Source organism: Macadamia integrifolia, chromosome 9 (assembly GCF_013358625.1).
Source record: "Macadamia integrifolia cultivar HAES 741 chromosome 9, SCU_Mint_v3, whole genome shotgun sequence".
In the NCBI taxonomy this organism is placed as follows: Eukaryota; Viridiplantae; Streptophyta; class Magnoliopsida; order Proteales; family Proteaceae; genus Macadamia; species Macadamia integrifolia.
The window spans coordinates 16,912,973-16,931,640 of NC_056565.1; the positions used below are offsets into that span (position 1 = coordinate 16,912,973).

General features: G+C 36.3%; 1 protein-coding gene across 1 annotated transcript; it reads right to left on the bottom strand.

The window, feature by feature from the left end:
* Window positions 1–4,621: 4,621 nt before the first annotated feature.
* LOC122088293 (COP9 signalosome complex subunit 2-like) lies at window positions 4,622–18,662 on the bottom strand (the record flags this gene model as incomplete). The annotated part of the gene is given in 9 exon segments (XM_042657498.1): window positions 4,622–4,756; window positions 4,874–4,964; window positions 5,081–5,149; window positions 6,908–7,095; window positions 8,215–8,349; window positions 8,572–8,646; window positions 8,787–9,027; window positions 10,416–10,494; window positions 18,509–18,662. Coding segments are annotated over 9 exon segments (1,167 nt in total), but the record flags the coding sequence as incomplete, so codon positions are not given.
* Between the last annotated feature and the right edge of the window lie 6 nt (window positions 18,663–18,668).

Genomic DNA, 18,668 nt, shown 5'->3' on the forward strand with positions numbered 1-18,668 from the left:
TTGAACGTCTATTATAGTAATATCGTTAGGTAATAATACTGTTTCTATAGGTGAGAAAATATCATATCCTAAAGACCCTTTTGTAGACTTTACTGGTTTTATTCCTCCATTCTCAATTATTTCCATCCATTCAATTCTTGGTTCTTCATATATTTTTGGACTAAATTCTTCTTTACTTTGTAACTGAGCTTTTAATATGGTAATTTCATCTTCCAAAATCTCAACTTTCTTAGTAACTATCTTATCCTGTAGTTTTACTATTTTTTCATCAATCTTTGGAATAATTTCTGATCTATCTAAACAATTCTTACATCGTTCTTCAAAACATCTTTCACACTGATATCTTAATGTTATCCATGGATATCCTTGACATTTCTTACATGCTCTATCATGTGATCCTGATCCATTTTTCCATCGATGATTATCTTCTAAGCATGTATTTGTTAATACACATATATTTTCTTCTAAGTATTGTTGCATCACACTTGGTATTTCTTCTTCATCATCCCTATCCTCAAGATTTGGATTATATATTTCTATAGATACGATGCTGTATATTGATTCTGTATCACTTAAATCATCTTCAACATCTATCAAACAGCATTTTGAATCTTGTACTACCAAAGATCTTTTTGTATCTTCATTTATTCTTCTTGGACACTTTGATGCTAAATGATCATCTCTATCACATATAAAGCATCTTAATTTTCTTTTGTAAATTCTATCTGGATCATACATCCTAGCATGATGATCTTTGTTTAAAAATGGTCTTCTTGCATCAGATCTTCTGAGATAATATCGCTTCTGAGGTCTTCTATGATTATAACTATTTCTCTTTTGATATCGAGATCTGTATTGAGGTCTTTGTATTCTAGTTTTTGTATTCTGTTTTCTCCTATAAATATCTTTTCCTTCATCTGTATCTAATTGTTCTTTAAATTGTAAACAATCATTTATAACTTTACTCTTCCATATATCGAGTACTGAGTCTAACTTCTGGGGGTCATGATATCCTATATTTAATATTTTTCCTGATTCTTTTCTATCTGCAAAAGCCACTGGTTCTTCTATTGGTAATTTTTTTCCTTTAGGTTTATAGTATTTAAAATCATTTTTTGGATGTTCCAATTCTGTTGGTTCTAGTTTCCATCTTGGTCTATTTCCCCAAGCCATATTTGGGTTATTTGGTCCATATGGTTGTGTATTATCATAGGTTACATCATTCATTGCTTCTATATTCTGTAATTCTTCTATATCAGATTCTAAACTTTCATTTATATCTTTATTGACTTCTTCATTAATTAATAATCTAGGGTTTATTTCACTGATTTCACTAGTTTCATCAGTAGTGTTTTCTTCTTCAATTATTTTTCTGATAATAAATCTATCTCCTCTATCGATTAATTCTTCTTTTTCTGATATAATTCCTGATTCTATTGCTAGATTTTCTAATCTTATTCTATCTTCTTTGAAGAGTTCAACACCAAATTTTCTTTTATATAATAATGTTCCTATTAAACCATATTTATCATATTGTTTTAATATTTTTATTTCTTCCTGTGTTATTATTCTATCTTCCATTATCGTTGTTATTTTGGTTTTCTAATTCTTTTATTAATCTTTCTCTTTCTTCGTTATCTATGGTATCTGTTGTACTACTTTCAACTCCTGGTTTTGTTTCATAATCTAAAAATCTCAATCTATAATTATTATTGCTATCATGATATATCAAACTATCTCTAGGTACATAAATAAATTTCAGAAGTCAAAAAGATCTGAACCAGAAAGGAGTTTCTCTCCTGATTTTGAAAAATCAAAAGAAGATTTTGATAGTTCTTCAAGATTATCAGAAGCATATAAGAGATATAAAAAGAGGATGGCACAAGATAAAGGCAAGAAGCCTTGGTCACCACCAGAAAGGAGCCCTTCTCCTGATACAACAAGAAAGACAGCAGAAATGCTGCAACAAGCCTTTGGCAATATTGGAATTAAAGGAAGATTTAAAGAAGCCCCAGATAATGGGATCCAGTATGGAAGAAGTTATTTGAAACCGATAGATGAACCTTTTGGGTTCAGAAGCATGTATACAGTCGGTACCGAAGAACAGATTATCCTTGATAATCTGTGGGTATCTTATAATAAGATCTTAAAAGATCCATATAACAAGCAAAGAAGAGAGCATTTTATGACCAGCATAAACTGCTGCAGTTATCAATTTGCTAAGATAAAAGAAGCAAGAAAGGAAAATTACCCATATTATGTTCTTATTGAAGGACATAATCCTGGAGTATATGATAGATGGACAGAAGTCTTACAACAATTGAAAAATTATCCCAAACACCCTTGGTTTAAGGGATTCCATAAATTAGAAGAAGCACTGGATTACGCCCGTCGTAATCTAGGACCTAATTTCTTTATAACACCAGCCCTTAGATTTCCAGTATCTAAGGTCAGGGATTCAACAAGTTTCAAAGAAGCATTGATCAAATGTGAACAATGCGATACAACAAGTTCAAGAATTGCAGAGATACAAAAGAATGAATCTCAGCTTAAAACAGAATTACAGGCTGTCAAAGAATCTGAACAGAAATATTATCATCAATTGGCCTCCAAGATAAAAGAAGTTGATGAGTTAAAAGAAGCCCTGCGCCTTCTCCAACAAACAAGATTTGATACAACAAGCATCCCAACTCCTCCAGCATATGAAAATCTCCTTGACAGAATTCAGAAGATGGAAGAATCAATCAAGAAAAAAGAAGAATATGAACAGATTCTCATGGCAAAAACAAGTTCAGAAAATATAAAATCAAAAATTGAAAATATATTTTCAAAAAATTTTTATCCTGAATCTTCCAGCGCATCTACGGAAGATTTACCAAAAGACAAATGAACCTCGGATTCAAGAAGACAAGAAGATATTTTCCACAGCATGAAGAATTTTACTAGAAGACCCTTTTTGGAAAAACAAAGTGTTTGGCCAACACTTGTGGATATGTCCAAAAGGGTGGGCCAGCCAAAGTTTGAAAAAGAAGACCAGATTTGGAAAATATCAGAAGACTTATCCGGACTTCCGGATTTCAAAAATTTTGTAATATACTTTGTAAATTTTTTCTTATAAAAGAGGACTCTTCATTAAAGAAAGAGAGACTCTTTCCTTAGAAAAATTTCCTTAGAAGTTTTTTGCTCTGTAATAGTTCTTGTACAATATCCCTTATTCAATAAAAGAAGATCATCATTCCTGTAAGTTTCTTTCTTTCTTTTAATGCATCGCAGCTTCTTGTTCTAGCACCAGGCTAAAGCCTACAGTCGAGCCTCTTGATTCTGGCTGCTAGATCCGGTTAAGCTGTTTCTTTTTGTTATTTTCTTTATTTAATTTTTATGTTCTTTCTTTAAATATGTGTCAGTAGTTTCTTAAGAAGGATTAAAGGATATGATGTAAGGTTTAGACAGAAATTTTCTTTTGTTTTGTAAATTCTTATCAACTATTCCGTAATGACTGAAAGAAAGTTAAGATCAAAGATCTTTCTTAGGGAGCGATTACGACACTTGAACTCTGTATTATGTCAGGAGTAGTGGACTGGCATATAACCAGAGAGTAGTCTAAAGCTCTAGATCTAGATCGGTACATCTGACAATCAGACTATGTAGCCTTAGATTCATACTGCTTATCTCTCCAGTAATATTCCAAAAGAATAGGTCTTTATGCTCTGGACGCTGAGGCAAGGTGGCCGTTTAGTCCCTGGGAGCAAAACCCCTGTGTGAGGGTATGAATCATGTTGGCATGGCGTCCCACATGAACTGGAAGACTTGCAGTCCCTGGCTAAGTATTCATTTAATTAAAAATGACTGTCTGAGTTAGCATTCCAAAAGAACTGGGCTTAAATACTGTGCGTGTATCACCGGTTAATCCCCAGTGTGAGGATGTGAGTTGTATGAGCATGGCGTCTTATACAAGCTTAGATTATGTTAAAAAAAAAAAAAAAGGATCGGAGTAAGGTTTTATACCCATCTCGTTCTGATTGCTATACAGAACCAGGAGATCACTATTTCCCTGGATTTTAGCATATCTCGATCCTGAATTTTTCATTTTATTTATTTTTTTCCCCTGTCAAAGATCTTACAAAATATCCTCATATCCTTCTTCTTCTTTAATTCTCCCTTGGTGTGCCTTCTGTGCCCTCTGTCTAGCACATATCCTTCTGTGCTACCCATCTGAACCGGCAGTCTCCGGCCAAAACCCCCCCAAGGTGAGAAGATGACCAAGGTGATAGAGGATGTCAAAAATCAAGGCGATGCCTTGTCGCCTAGGTGCCGCCTTGATAAAGAGAACTGATTCCAGGAAAGCAGTCTCATGCAATACATCTTAACAAGTTCAGATTGGAATAAGAGGTCCCAGTTCCACCAGTACTACTATTCCAACCCTATTTCAAAATGGTAGTTGCATCACAGACCCACCAAATTTTGAGTTTTTTAAAATAAATCAATCATAAATAACAAGTCTGCCCTTTCAAAAATAGTTGGTCAAGAAGAAAGATCGGACAAAAGAGGTTATGAAAAGAAAAAGAACATAAAAGAGATCAAATGAAGCAAAGAGAGAAATTTGGCAACTTGTATACATCACCTTTGATATGAATGGAATTCGAATTCTTGTGTAAGGTTTGATGAGCTTAAGCAAAACTTGGGTTCTAATATTTTTCAGAAGATCCTCGATGTAGTTTCGAATGAATGGATCATCCATTATAGTCCTCCTATTGCTCTGGAGATAGAAAATATTAGCAGTGAATTCCATGAGAGAAACAGGGAACAAAGAGGATCTGAAAAACCAGCCACCATATGGCATCAGGGTATGATAATAATAAAAGGGGCATATTACCTTGAGAATTTTCTCAAACTCCAATATTTCATTCCGTTGGTATGCTGCTATCAGATTCGTCATGGCCAAAATCTCAGGGTCATTTTTGTATCTGCAGAATATAAACACTAGTTGCTAGGTGACAGGAGAAAAAGACGAGAAAAAGAAAGGAAAGGCCACATGCAACAAGAATCCCTCACATGAAAAGTGAATTCATGAAGAACTTACGGCTTTGCCTCCTGCCCATCAAATGGGTTAACTTCAGATTCCATTAGCATGTTTGCCAGAACCAAATATCTGCTCGTTGAAGCAGCAAACATAGCACAGTGTGAACAAGAATAATTTCATGTGTCTACATAATCTGAACTTCATACTCCAAGATAAAATCTATATACATCAGGAGGATGAATCACCTTGGCATATGAGGAATGTACATGTACACTTTTAAGAGGATGATGCAGATAAAACACATAATTGCTTACTTTAGCAGAAATAAGCCTTAAGTAGGGTTACATATGTGTTGGCCTTTGGTCCAATGGGTATTCATTGTAATGGGCCACTTCAATGAGCCTAAAATATGGGTAGAAGATAGGAATTTAATTTATTAGTTTAATTAGAGTCCTTACTTGTGTCAGTTTCCTAGTCAGTTTATGTTACCTTATCAGTTTAGGATTGGTTTAGGCTTTTCCTTTTTTGGATTGGACTAGGCTTTTCCTTTTTGGGTTTGAGCCTATTTTTAAGTCTTTCATAATAAGTCCGTTGGGCCACAACCCTACCCAAAAATTTTAAGAATAGAATATTGGCTTTTGCCTCATATTTCTGTGAGATTCAGAAACTGTTGTGGGATGCAACAACCCTTGAAATGCTTAAGGATGGTTGCTGAGATGTCAGCCTAAGTCCAGGTGGGATGTAGGATGTTGGATGTGGGATGCTTGGTTCATATCCTTTCACTTTTCTATCCTCTTCAATATATCCATAATCAAATCAGGTCCGCATTTTCTGGTTCTATTCTGTTCTTGTGCATACCCTACTTGGTGGAATATTGGGATTTCAATTTCCCCATTGTTTCCATCTGATATTTCAAATCAAACTTCATATTCACAATCATAAAATATTCTAAACACAACCATGGTTTCAGAATTTGGTCTTATTGCTGTTTCTTAGAGTCCTACTTCAAGTTGGATTCCTATTTCTCCTCAATTTTAAGACTAGATTTGATTTTCTGTTTCATATTAGCATCCTTATATTATTGCTAAAATCTGTTGGTGTTTTGATACACTCTTGATTACTGTTTTGAGCCCATTAAGATTTGCTATCAATTGACTTCTGATATTTTGTTTTAAAGAATCCTATTCCTAGTAGGATAAGCTTATTACTCCAGATCAGACCATTGGATCAAACTCATCTTTTGAAGAGTTGTTATTAGCCAAACTTTTGTCTTTCAACCAGAACTTTAAGCCCATCTGAGTTTTTTATTCTTAATTATCAAATTTCTCTTAAAATATGGTTTCGAACCTGTCACCGCGAATCTGGTTTATTGGATTTCTGAACCTAGTAACCTTAGGCTTCTAGGATTAATGCAGGCCATCCAGATCCAAATGACAGGCCGGCTTCTCAAAGGCACACCCAAAGATCATAAACAACAGAAATGGGACAAGCTTAAAAGAGCAACTAAAGATCCATCTATAGCCTCATCTGACTATTTAACATCATTATATTTCACTAGTATAAAGCATAAACCATAGTTCCATGTGATCCTAACAATAGACAACAGTATTCCCAGTGATAGAAATCTACTCATTCAATTTAGCATTCAAGGTATTGTTGCACATAAATGACAGAAGACAAGTACCACATGATCTTGTTCATTTCTAGCTTTATATAGGATGGCCTAACAAGTGACCATGTGTAGAAGATCCTGTATGAGCAGAGAAAAAGAGAAAGGTCCAAACTATTGGTCCTGAAAATTTTTCATTATGTGTGCCCAAGCATGTGCACAAATGTAAGGGCAAGGAAGATGTTTAAAAGGTAAAATGTAAGTGCTAATGATCGTACTTTAGACATTGAATACGCCGCTGATTCCCAGCTTCATCGTAGTTCTTAAAGGCTTCAAAAAAATCTGTTGCCGCGTCTGCCCATTGCCGCTCTGCCATATGCATTTTTCCACCACATTCATGAATAATTCCCATAATTCGTGGATGGGGTATTGCTGATTTGATCGAGAGTGCTTTGTGGTACAGTTGCTGCATCATCCGTCTGTCAGAAAGTCTCATCCAGCAGAACATAGAGAAGCAAATAATGAAAATAAAGAAGCACCAGAATCAATTCTAGAAAGGGATTTCAACTGAAACAAGAGAGCACCACAAGAGAAACCTTCAGAATTTAGTCATGTCATCAAAGCTTTGGTAGGCAACTGCTTCAACCTATGGGATCTGTAACGCATCTAAAGTTACAATCGAGCTCTAGGCAGGCCAGTGGCAAAGAGACAGTCACATAGGCATCAAATAGGCATTCCATCCTTCCCTTAATGTCTTGGCATGTTGGTGCTAATGGCAGACATCAAGTTATTGCCCTGGCATACCTTCCCTCGTGGCCTCAATGCATTCCATCCTTCCCTTGATGTCTTGGCATGTTGGTGCTAATGGCAGACATCAAGGTATTGCCCTGGCATACCTTCCCTCATGGCCTCATTCCACTCGTTTCACTTAGGCACTTCCTAATTCCTAGTACAACCACCATCACCCCTCTCTCTCTTCTCCCAAAGGGCTCTCCCCTCATCAAGGCATTTCTAGGCACACTCCCTCACTCACCTGCCATAACTCTCCATGACATGGGATCACCGATCAAAGGTTAAAAAGCTTTCTTTCCAAATTAAAAAAGGCCATAGGCTACGATGAAGTGCAAGCATCTTAGTTTTTGTCACCGACAACTCCAGAAGCTGACTTTAGTACACTGAATACTGACTGCACCATTTGTTAACCAATTAAAAACCCCTTTCTGATACGGCAATGTGTACCGCTTATAATTTTTCTGAAACCACTGTATATGGAATTCCTAAGACCCAAGCAATACTAGCTCAGCACCAGACAATTCATCCTCACTCACAAAACCCAGATAATTTGATTAGAAGTCCTCAAAATCTACCAAATTTCCTCTTTAAGATGCACATAGGGAGGGCATTCATATTACTGCAAAAACAACTTATTGTTCCTTAAAAAAAAAAATACTTCTTAGCTATTGAAAATTCAATTAAACTACTTGGTAGAAATACCAGAGTATCATCTGAACTTAATGGTAATCAGGTACTGCCTTGAGCAAGAACCAACTAAACAAAAAAATAAAAAAGGTCCAACCACTCTTACCTTGAGTTTTTTGTTATTTTTAGTCTCAGTGTACATTTGAATCTCAATTGCATACACCTCCAAAAGTTGTGTTCCTTTCTTTTGATCATCAGTACCATCTTCTCTTCGACAAGACTTGTGGAGCTCCTTCAAAATCTAAATATTTCAAAGAGATAATTAGGAAACATCATTCTTTTACAGTCAAGAAGCATCCTCTCCGCAAAGCGAAGGTAAGGCTGTGTACATTACGACCCTCCCCAGACCCCGCAGTGGCCGCCGGGGGGGGGGGGGGGCTCATGCACTGGGTACACCCTTTTTTAATGCTTTTATAGTCTTACATAGAAAGAAAATATTGCCAAAATATAGTCTGAATATTACCTTATTCATTCGCCCGTATTCACCCATGTCAAACCAAATCTTGCAGAGCTTAAGATTTGTTTTAAACCACAATCTCTGCACCAAAAAGGGGATAGCAAATCAAACTTTCAGTCTTTCACACAACACACATACAAAACTATCACTAAGTGTGTGTGTGTGTGTGTGTGTGTGTGTGTGTGTGCGTGTGTGTGTGTGACCACAGTTAAATTCCTGACCTCATTTTTTGCCTCTTCAAGGGCTTTCAGAGTAGTCTGATAGAACTCTTGTAGAAGGCCAAAGTTCTGGCTAGCTGACCCAGAAACAAAATCCATTATATTGTTTATACATTTTTCACTGTAATTTCGTGTTACAGCTGATTTAATGTATGTCAACATGACCCTATAAGCTTCCATCATCTCTTTATACCTCCCCAACCGATAATGGAGTTTAACAGTTTGCTTTAAAGCTTTGAATCCCCTGATGAATGACCAACGATGATCCGTTAGGCATATGACAAGTTATGACCCATATATCTAATCTCTCAGCAAATGATAGTAAGATGATACATATATATCTACCAAATTTCAGAAGAATAAGAAAATATCTCTTTCTAGAGAGTACAAAAATATACAAATACAACAGATGAAACCGACTCTATGATAGATTCTCAGAAGAAAAAGGAATTCATGACAAAGTAGTGGAACAATAACTAAAACCATAAGTATCCAAAACAAGCAAGTCATGCACCTAAATGATAAGAGGAAGCAAAGCACACGAAGTAAGGTGTTTGGGTTGCACCAAAGCAAGCAGCTTGACTGAGGCAAGAGGTTTTCTATGTCTGCATGCCATTTTTATAACAGTATATCTGTAAATGTACAAGAGCTGTGTAAATTATTTCACTTATGTTTCAGGTGGAAACATAAGGAGGGATAGGGCTGCATAAAAGTAGAAGTTGGTTCATAACTCATGTCTCAGTAATAGGAGGACCATTGAACTGAGATATGCCTTCACACTTATAACTTACCAGCCACAAAACTTACTTGCAGGCTTGCAGCAACCATGTTTCTGTCTGCATGTTTATATTATATTTATTCCGCCACACCTATCTACTCAACATTTTCTATTTGTATCAGTCTAAAACTCACCACTTTTTTCTTATTCAAATATGGCAGAGCAAACTTAACCCTTGCAACATACATGGGTGTTAATAGCAACTACAAATCATAAACACAAATGTTACCAAGTAAAAATAAATAAATCCATAAACAGAAGTGTATACATAGCATATATCCAAAATGAATACTAAATATAGGCCAAAGAAATATTTTTTGATCCAGGACATCCACTTTTCTATGCCATCTCCCCCCAAGAATCTATTTTCTTTCATTTCCAATTTCCAATAGGATATCATATAAGATTGCTGTAGGTGGACATGTTTCTTCTATCTCAGGTCACAAAAGGAACCAGGGAGAACTGTACAAGCTAAAAGAGTCATGGAATGGGACCCATATGCCACATGGTGTCATACAGCCAGATTGGTGACTTGGTGTACTGGCAACATAAGTATGAATGATGTCACAAAAGTATGCATTTAGCATTTTCTTTGATGCAAAAGCTCCTCAGAATGGTTAGCATCTCTATCTCTTACAGTAAGCATCTCCATAAAAACTACAAGGAAAAATACATCACACTGGTAATACTATGTACCTAATAATTTAATTTCCAACAGGCTTGTTAAACATCAAATGAGGTAAAAAATAATTAGTTTTTTTGCAAACAAAAGAGGAACTATACGTTAAAAAAAATTTATTCTTACTGGTCAAAAAAAATAATAATAAAAAAGTTAAAAAGTCGGTGCTACTCACCATTCAGCCTTCTCTGGTTCCATACGAACTACCTCAGCAAAACCAGCAAGTGCCCCTTCTGGGTCAGTTTCAACCAAACCTGTGAAAGAAGAAAAAGGGAAGGGCAAGAAAACAAACGGGTTTTCAATGAGGAAATGAACACCCAAGGATAAACATGTTACATTCAAATCGCGGCATTAGAAATAAATATATGATTAACATTTATGGTTGGTAAATTTCACTCAATTGCTGCATTAGAGCTTGAATTTCTCAACCCAATTATAAATGAGCTGGGTTTGAGTTGCCATGTACAGACCCAACAGGTTCTTAAACTTGAGCTCTTCCCACTTCTTCAGTTAACTACAGGTCCTCACCTATGATTTGCAAATGTCATAAGTAGGTCCTTTTCTTAACGAAAATATATACCCGACCTTTTTTTACTTGTCTAAAGTGCTGAATTTTGCAAATCCAGTAATTATGACACCCAAAAGAGTGCTGTCAAAATGCCTAAACAAGGCAATGCCGCAAACCCAGGTGATTCATTTTAATACCTCCAAATGGTATATTTGATAACGCGGAAAACATATATAGAGTTGTGTTAGCAAGAAAAAAGAACTCGTGGAAGAGCATATAACTTAATTGTATATATTTTAAATTTACTGATCATCTAAGTGGGTGATCTTTTGAAATTGCACCTGACAGCAAAATCCCCTACTTCCAGTATGACAGTGGAAATTCCAAACATTGGATAAACAGGTTAAGGTTTGGATTAGTCACGTGTCAAATTTCAGGCTCAAATATAATCATTTACTCTCCCATGTAATGGCAATGATGGCATTCCCCTCATATATATGTCCATTCACCCCCTCGTTGTCATATGCAGTGTGCACCCTTTTCATAGTCCTGGATTTTTAATGGTTTCCTTCACCACCTGGTCAACTTGATTAGGCTAAAAACTTGACATGCAGCAGCTTCGATGGGTCCCAAAAATGCACAATTTCATCGAAATTTCAGTCATTTCAGAAACAAGTACACTGTTTCGGCAAAATTTTGGTAGTTCAGCAAAATGAAACAAGATTTTAAACCTTGCATGTGGGCTGAGGTAACCCTATGCACAAAAAATGGGCCCATTGGAGCTGCTGCATGGCAGATATTTGATGTCAGGTGCAAGACTGATACAGATCAATCAAGAGGGATCTGCTCCAAGAATGATTTTTCCTAGATCTAATAGCTAAGATTGCTGAGATCTGATCTCAGATCTAATGTTCGAATTTGAGGAAATGATAGAGAATATAAAGGGAAAGATAAAGGTGTCGATGGAACTTAAGAAAGAGAGAAATTAGGAGATAGGTGATTGTCACTTGTCAGAGATGACAGAAATAAGATTTTATGTTTCCTAAACCGGTAGAATTGAAATGGGGACAGATTGAGAGAAAATATTAACAGATGAGAAAGAATCTAGTTAGATATAAGAGAGATAAAACAGAAGGAAAGAGGAGAAAGTAACAACTGTGAGAGAGGGAGTGAGAGAGAGAGAGAGAGAGAGAGAGAGAAGGCAACCATCGTATCTTCTTTGGCTACAAACCAAAAGAATCTATTTTTTTCACTACTAATCCTTCCATCGACTTGGAAAGGGTAGTTACATATTTATAGAAATTAAAAAATATATATTTCCCTATTCAATCTCTAGACAGCAAACCAACTCTTTCTAATAAGGTAATGACTAGTTTCTTAAAACAACCTATGACAAACAATCCACAACAAAAGAGAATGATATTTAAAACTTTAAAAACTCCTCATCGATAGCAAAACAAGAACCCACCAACAGCAGATCCATTACTGTTAGCTTATTTGTAGGGTCCATTATGAAGCAATCATTGGTTTTGGTTTAGTCATTCAAAAAGTCCTCTTTAGTGAGTTGTGTAGGGCCCAAGCTAACTAGAGTTTTAGGCGTCTCTCTTTCTCTGTGCTATTTCTTTGCTTTATTATTTGGAGTTTGGACAGCAAACATATTTCTCTCTCCTTCCCTTCTCCTCCACATCAACCAATATTTTAGAAAGATATTTTCTTAAAATTTTCTCTCCCATCTACCACCAGCCTCCTTTCTCCACAATTCCAAGTCTTAATATCTATAGTTTGGGTTATGCTATTCTAATTTTATCTAAGATATTAATCATTGAGTTCTCATATCTGTTATATTGAAATCTGAACCATTAGATCCCGGACCAAATCTGGCAATACCAATCATCAGATTAGATTCTTTTTCCGTCCATCCTTTAAGCCTGCCCACCACCAATAGATCCATCTATTCGATCTGCATCACTTTTTTAAGGCAGCAATTATATTAGATATAACTAGAAAAAGTGTAATAAACCCAAATTTAAATATTTAATGGTCAATACTAAAATCCAATAAAATTCTTAAGCATCACACAATATCTGTCACATCAAGGTTTCAAACCAAGAAGCAAAAGCAGACTTCATAGCAACTAATGATGAACCACCCACCTAGACAATGAGCAGACCCAACCCTCGTCACCACCAAGAATACAACCTCCAAAACCTAAAGGCACGATGCCATGACCCAGACAAAAAAGGTCCATTCTCCCTCATATAAAGCAACAACAACAACATCCAAAACCTTATCCCAACTTAATGGGGTTGGCTACGGTGGGATTCCAAGCAAGGACGAGCGCAAGGATCCATGCGAAAAGAATGAAGGGTCATGGCTAATTATAATAAGTGCTGGTTGTCTCCCTCATATAAAGCACTTGTGCTTAATTTAAAACAAAAACAAAAACACACACACACACACAAAAAAACAAAAAACAAAAAACAAAAAAAAAACAAAAAAAACAAAAAAAAAAAAAAAACAAAAAAACAAAAAACAAAAAACAAAACAAAACAAAACAAAACAAGAAAAACAAAAAACCAACAACAACAACCAACCCACCTCCTGACTACTAACCATTTTGAGCAGCATGGAGAGAAATTTATTGGCAAACCAATTATCAATTGGTTCTATGCCCTAGGGATTGGCCACATCTCAACCATATGACCAATCATGTATAAGCTATCACACAGGTTGTGGAGAACAACTTCAATCTCATTTAGGGCCTGAAACAGTCAGATGAGTCCAATAACCTCTCAAACCAATTCCCTTCATCCGATTTTCTTCTACTCTACAATACTTGAAAGACAACACTTGGCCTCACACAAATTCTTCCAATCCCTCACAATTACAGGCATACCTTGATTTTCATAAAGAATGTATTGGAAAATTTATAAAGTTATCTCCCTAGAACCTGTCCAACCAATCTACCATCATCTTAAAATATTGAAAATTCCATTCTTTAAGAATCTTTAAGAACCACCCTCTGTGTTACAATCCCATATCCATCATATGGGGGGATGATCCCACATCGTTTTCGAAAGAGATTTGATGTGGGTTGATATGATCTTGGGTTCCCTCATATTGTAAGTCGGTTTATGGGGTTGAGTTCTTCTACATCCGTATCGGAGCAGCCGATCCTTGGCCTAACCCACACATGTAAGGGGCGACATGGTGTCAGAGTGAAGCCGCTAAGAAAGGCTACTTGCCACCAGGAAAAAAACCCTAGAGAAAAATGAGAGTCGCTTAGAAAGGGTTACCTGATCCAGATTGGGCTGCCATGGAAGTCGGGTTTGGAAGCGTGGTGGTATGTTACGATCCCATATCAGTCATATTGGGGGTTAATCCCACATCGATTTTAGAAGAGATTTGATGAGGGTTGATATGGTCTTGGGTTCCCTCACCTTGTAAACTGGTTTATGGGGTTGAGTTCTTCTAAATCTGTATCACGATGACTCAAACACCAATGCAGCATCAAAAAGATCGTGCTATGAAGATGTTGAAAGCAATTAGGAAGTCACTCTTAATGCATATCCGAGCGATAATCTGCTAGTGGCTAAAAGCAAGGATAAGAGAAAGAAGAGAAGGAAACGTGGAGAAGAGAGAGAAGGAATGGCAACAACCTAACTTTAAAATCAAATTAATTTTAATCCACTTATTCAAATCATGGGGGGTTGTGGCATTTACAATGTATTTATAAAGTTTTAAAATAGAAGAAAACATTAATAAAATTGGACTCTAAGGCTCTCTATGGTATCATTTTTGCTTTTGTTTATGACCTATTTAAAAAAAATGATAATAATAATAAAAATCAATTTCAGTCTAAACATAAAAAGTATTTTGGTAACTACTAAACATAATAGATTGTAGAATGTGAAATATGATTGGTATGCCTACGTGCAGAATAATTTTGCCAATCACCTCCTCCACGTAACCCCAGTAATCCACCCTCTGCCCCGGCAATTGAAGCAAAAGTTTCACTTTCCACTTTCCCACTATTCACTTTCGGACTATTGTTGAGTTGAATCCATGTTGCCATATTGTCTATGGTCATGCACCTCAAAATTTCATTTGTTATCTATATGCATCAATGCCCTTGAACAGGGAAGAAAAATGGAGAGCAATTAATCCAACCCACCATCTCCAACTATTCAAAGGAGCTTCTCTTGGTCCTAGGGCATCGCCAGCTTCAGCGATTATTGAATCAACCACCAATAAAGACACTGACTGCCTTTGTGGCCTTTTGTTTGGCTTTGTTGTCATGTAAGTCTAGCTTATGCAGATTAATTACCAAAATAGGCTTGTTTTATTAGGAATAAGCCTAGGGTTGGGTTCCACACATGTTAGGCCTTTGATCCCATGTGTTTTGAGTGTATTGGGCTACTTTTATGGGTCTAAACTAGGGGTTCTAAGGTTGCATACGGGATTCAGTGATTTGTTTCCTTTTCCTTTAGTTTCCTTTTTAGATGGGGTTATTTAGTTTCTAATTTCAGTACCTAAATTAGTTTCTAAATTCAAGTCATTGTTAGTTTCTAATTTCTGTCTAGACTAGTTTCTATTTTCATTAGATTCTAATTTCCAGTTTTTAGTAACTTCTTGTAATCAATTTTTAGTAACTCTGAGTTACTATTACTTGTAAACCCTCCCCATCATTATTATAAATAAAGGAGAGCTCTCATTAATAGAGCCACGATTTTATGAAAGAAAAAAAAGATGCTACTGCGTTTCTCCTCTATGAGGGTTCTTTGTGTTTGATCAAAGAAGAAGGGTTAGGTGTTTGATCCAAGCGACACTCTGCGGCGAGAAGTCCGAGTGGATTGTTATTATTTCTGGTTTCTCTTATTGTGGTTATCTTCTTCAATTTCCCAAGTAAGTAGTCTGAACTTTCTGTAGAATTTTTCTGGGTTTTAAGAGTTCTGGATTCTCCCATAGACCTCTACCGATCTAAGAGACCAGCCGTCAGATGGATCTGAAATTCTGGTCGAGTGCTGCCCTTGCTAAATGGGAGACTCGATCCAAAATTTAGAGGGATCTGACCAGGGGATTGAGACTTATGGGAAGTCTCCTTGTTCTGTCCGATTGAAGTTCTGTTCAGATTTTCTTGTCTAATCTGTGTTGTATTTGACTGCTGCCTTTATTCTCCGATGGACTGGACCTTTCTAATTAGTAATCTGAGTTGATTATAGGCTCTTTAACATTCTGTTATTGAATTTCCTGAAACTGCTGGGATCGACTGTAAGGTTTCAGAACCTGCTGTCCAGAGTTGAGTTCTGGTTTGGTTTATCTGTTCCTGTGGTGTTTGCTGCTGATTGTGTCTTATTCAATACTCTATTCCTATTGCTGGTTAGTCTACTTGTTGGTGTAGTCTCTATGCTCAGAAATTCCAGGTTCTGGATTTGAGAATTCTGGTTTTCAATGACTGTTGATTGATTACTTCTGGACTGTTGATTGCCGCCAATGTTTGGGTAATTATGGTTGTTCTTTGGTTTACAAGATCCTGTTGTTTGGGTCTAGTTTGACTTGTCAAACCTAGTCCTACATTACTAGCTTCAACACCAATTTCTTCAATTCTCCTGGATTTCAACTATTTGACCGGGGAAAGATTCTAGTGTTTCTTCCACTTATATTGCCTCTTCTAGGAATAGTCATATCATTTTGTCTTGGGGTCTCTCCCCTCTTTGATTCGCCTCTCTTTTCTCTTAAGGGTTTGTCCTTCACTTTCTCTCCCCTCTTAGGGAGCTGTTGTGTTCTTTTTTTCCTCTTTGGTAATGAATTATTTATTCACCACTAAAAAAAGAAAAAGTAATCAACACAAATCAAACTAGAATGGAGACTATGAAACACCAAAAGAGGGACAGAGAAAAAGCAACCAAGAATGAGAACCAAGATTTATGGGGATGCCTCGTTGAACAAGAAAGAGATGATCGAAGCTAGATTTAAAGTACAAACACAGAGAAAGAAAGATAGAGCACACCACTATAGAGAAACACCCCATCCTGGCTGCAAAACTGCAAATAAAGAAGACAATGATCAAATGGTTTTATAAAGAGAATACAAATAACCATTATGGCCTCATATTTTAGCCATTAGAGCACGTGCTCATTAAGGCTTAGCGCATAATGAAAGAAAATGGTTTTTTGCCAGAATACAAAAATAAGTTTTGACCCTATTATCGAATTTGTATTCTACTGATTTTTTTTAAATACAAATAGGGTCCATAAATGATACCAAACACCACAAAAACATTTTTATGTCAAAGAAACAAAAACAAAAATGATACCAAAGAGAGCCTAAAGTCTAACCTACCAATCTACAGGTTGATATGGCAGTATACTAAATTGGCTAAAGTAATAAGGAAAGATAAGAAAACTTCCTCCAGCTGTAGACTACTTTTATAAGAGTTCCTAACCAACCAACTGTTAAAGGAAAAAACCAAACATAGAAAGGAACAACTCATCTGACGGTGAGAGATTTAGAGTGTCCCAAATTAGCTCACTAATGCAACAAATAAATAGAGAAATAAACTCCACGACTTAGACCGAGGATGAAGTTCCTAGAAACAAGAAACCACCAACCACAAACCTTAAATAAGTCTTCAACTAGGCCATACAAATTGATTGACAGCTATCTCATAAGATATCTTCCTAACTTATAGCTAATAAGCCACACTAGGCCACTACTAATACTAACCAGCTAATTAAAAAACTAATTTCGTGTACCCCCTACGAACCAAAATTTGGGCCTCATAATTGAGCCCATTACAAATAAAAACACTTAAACAAAACCCACAACCAAATACTATTAAAACAGGCACAAAATAAAACATCAAACCACATCCAACAGTAGTGATCATGGTCCTGCATTAACTCTTCCATCCCTTATTTGCATAGTGAAGAATTCGGAAAATTGTGACTTGTGCCAATAACTCATTATTCAACACATAGGAATGTACACACCAACCCAGGAATAGTATAAGTGGAAAGACAAACCATCTTCAAATTCACATCCATTCATTCCCAACACCCCCCACCCCCAAATGAATATTAAAACCACGCCCTAAAAAAAAAAAAAATAGAAATAAAATTCAGTGGGGATGTCATCCACCTGGCAATGGTAATCCATCAGGATGAGATCAAACAATACAACAATCATGATCGATGTCCCCAATATTATAAACATTAAAAAATACCAAGGTAAATGCAAGAATGAGATCTGTTACTTCCCATTTGTTTTGTTTCAGAACTATTTATTAAGCCATAGGACCACACATAATAGGTGAGCATATATGGGAATGTATAGGAGATTCGTATATCAAATAAAAAAGGCTATGATAAGCAGAAATGGCCCAACAGCTCCCCCTTATACTGACAGAACTTGGATATTGATTCAAATAAAACCTTCTTTGAAGTATCACTGCCTCTAGCAATAAATTTCTATGTTCTCACAATAACTTTAAAGGCACGAAAAATCTAAAGATATCATAATTCCCACATCACTAGTCAAGAACCCTAGGTTAACTTAACCCACATCAAAAGGAAAACCCATGACATATCATTTCACTAGATCCCTTCGACCATGAACTACGATTATCATTTGAATGGGAGAAACCTAATACCAAGCAACAGCGATACATCCCACCAACCTATGTTGCCCAAAGAAAACCAAGCCCATGGTCGTCCCAATGGTCAATGACTACAAAAATTCCTGTACGACCATGGAAATACCTTTTGAGTTGTAGTATTGATTCTCAATATCAACATCCTGCTCCTCAGGCTCCTCCTCCGAGTACTCGAACCCATAATCCTCCATATCAGCATCTGGACAAGCAACAGCACCAAAATTCAAAATCAAACAATTCACCGAGTAATTAAAGTAAAAAAAAAA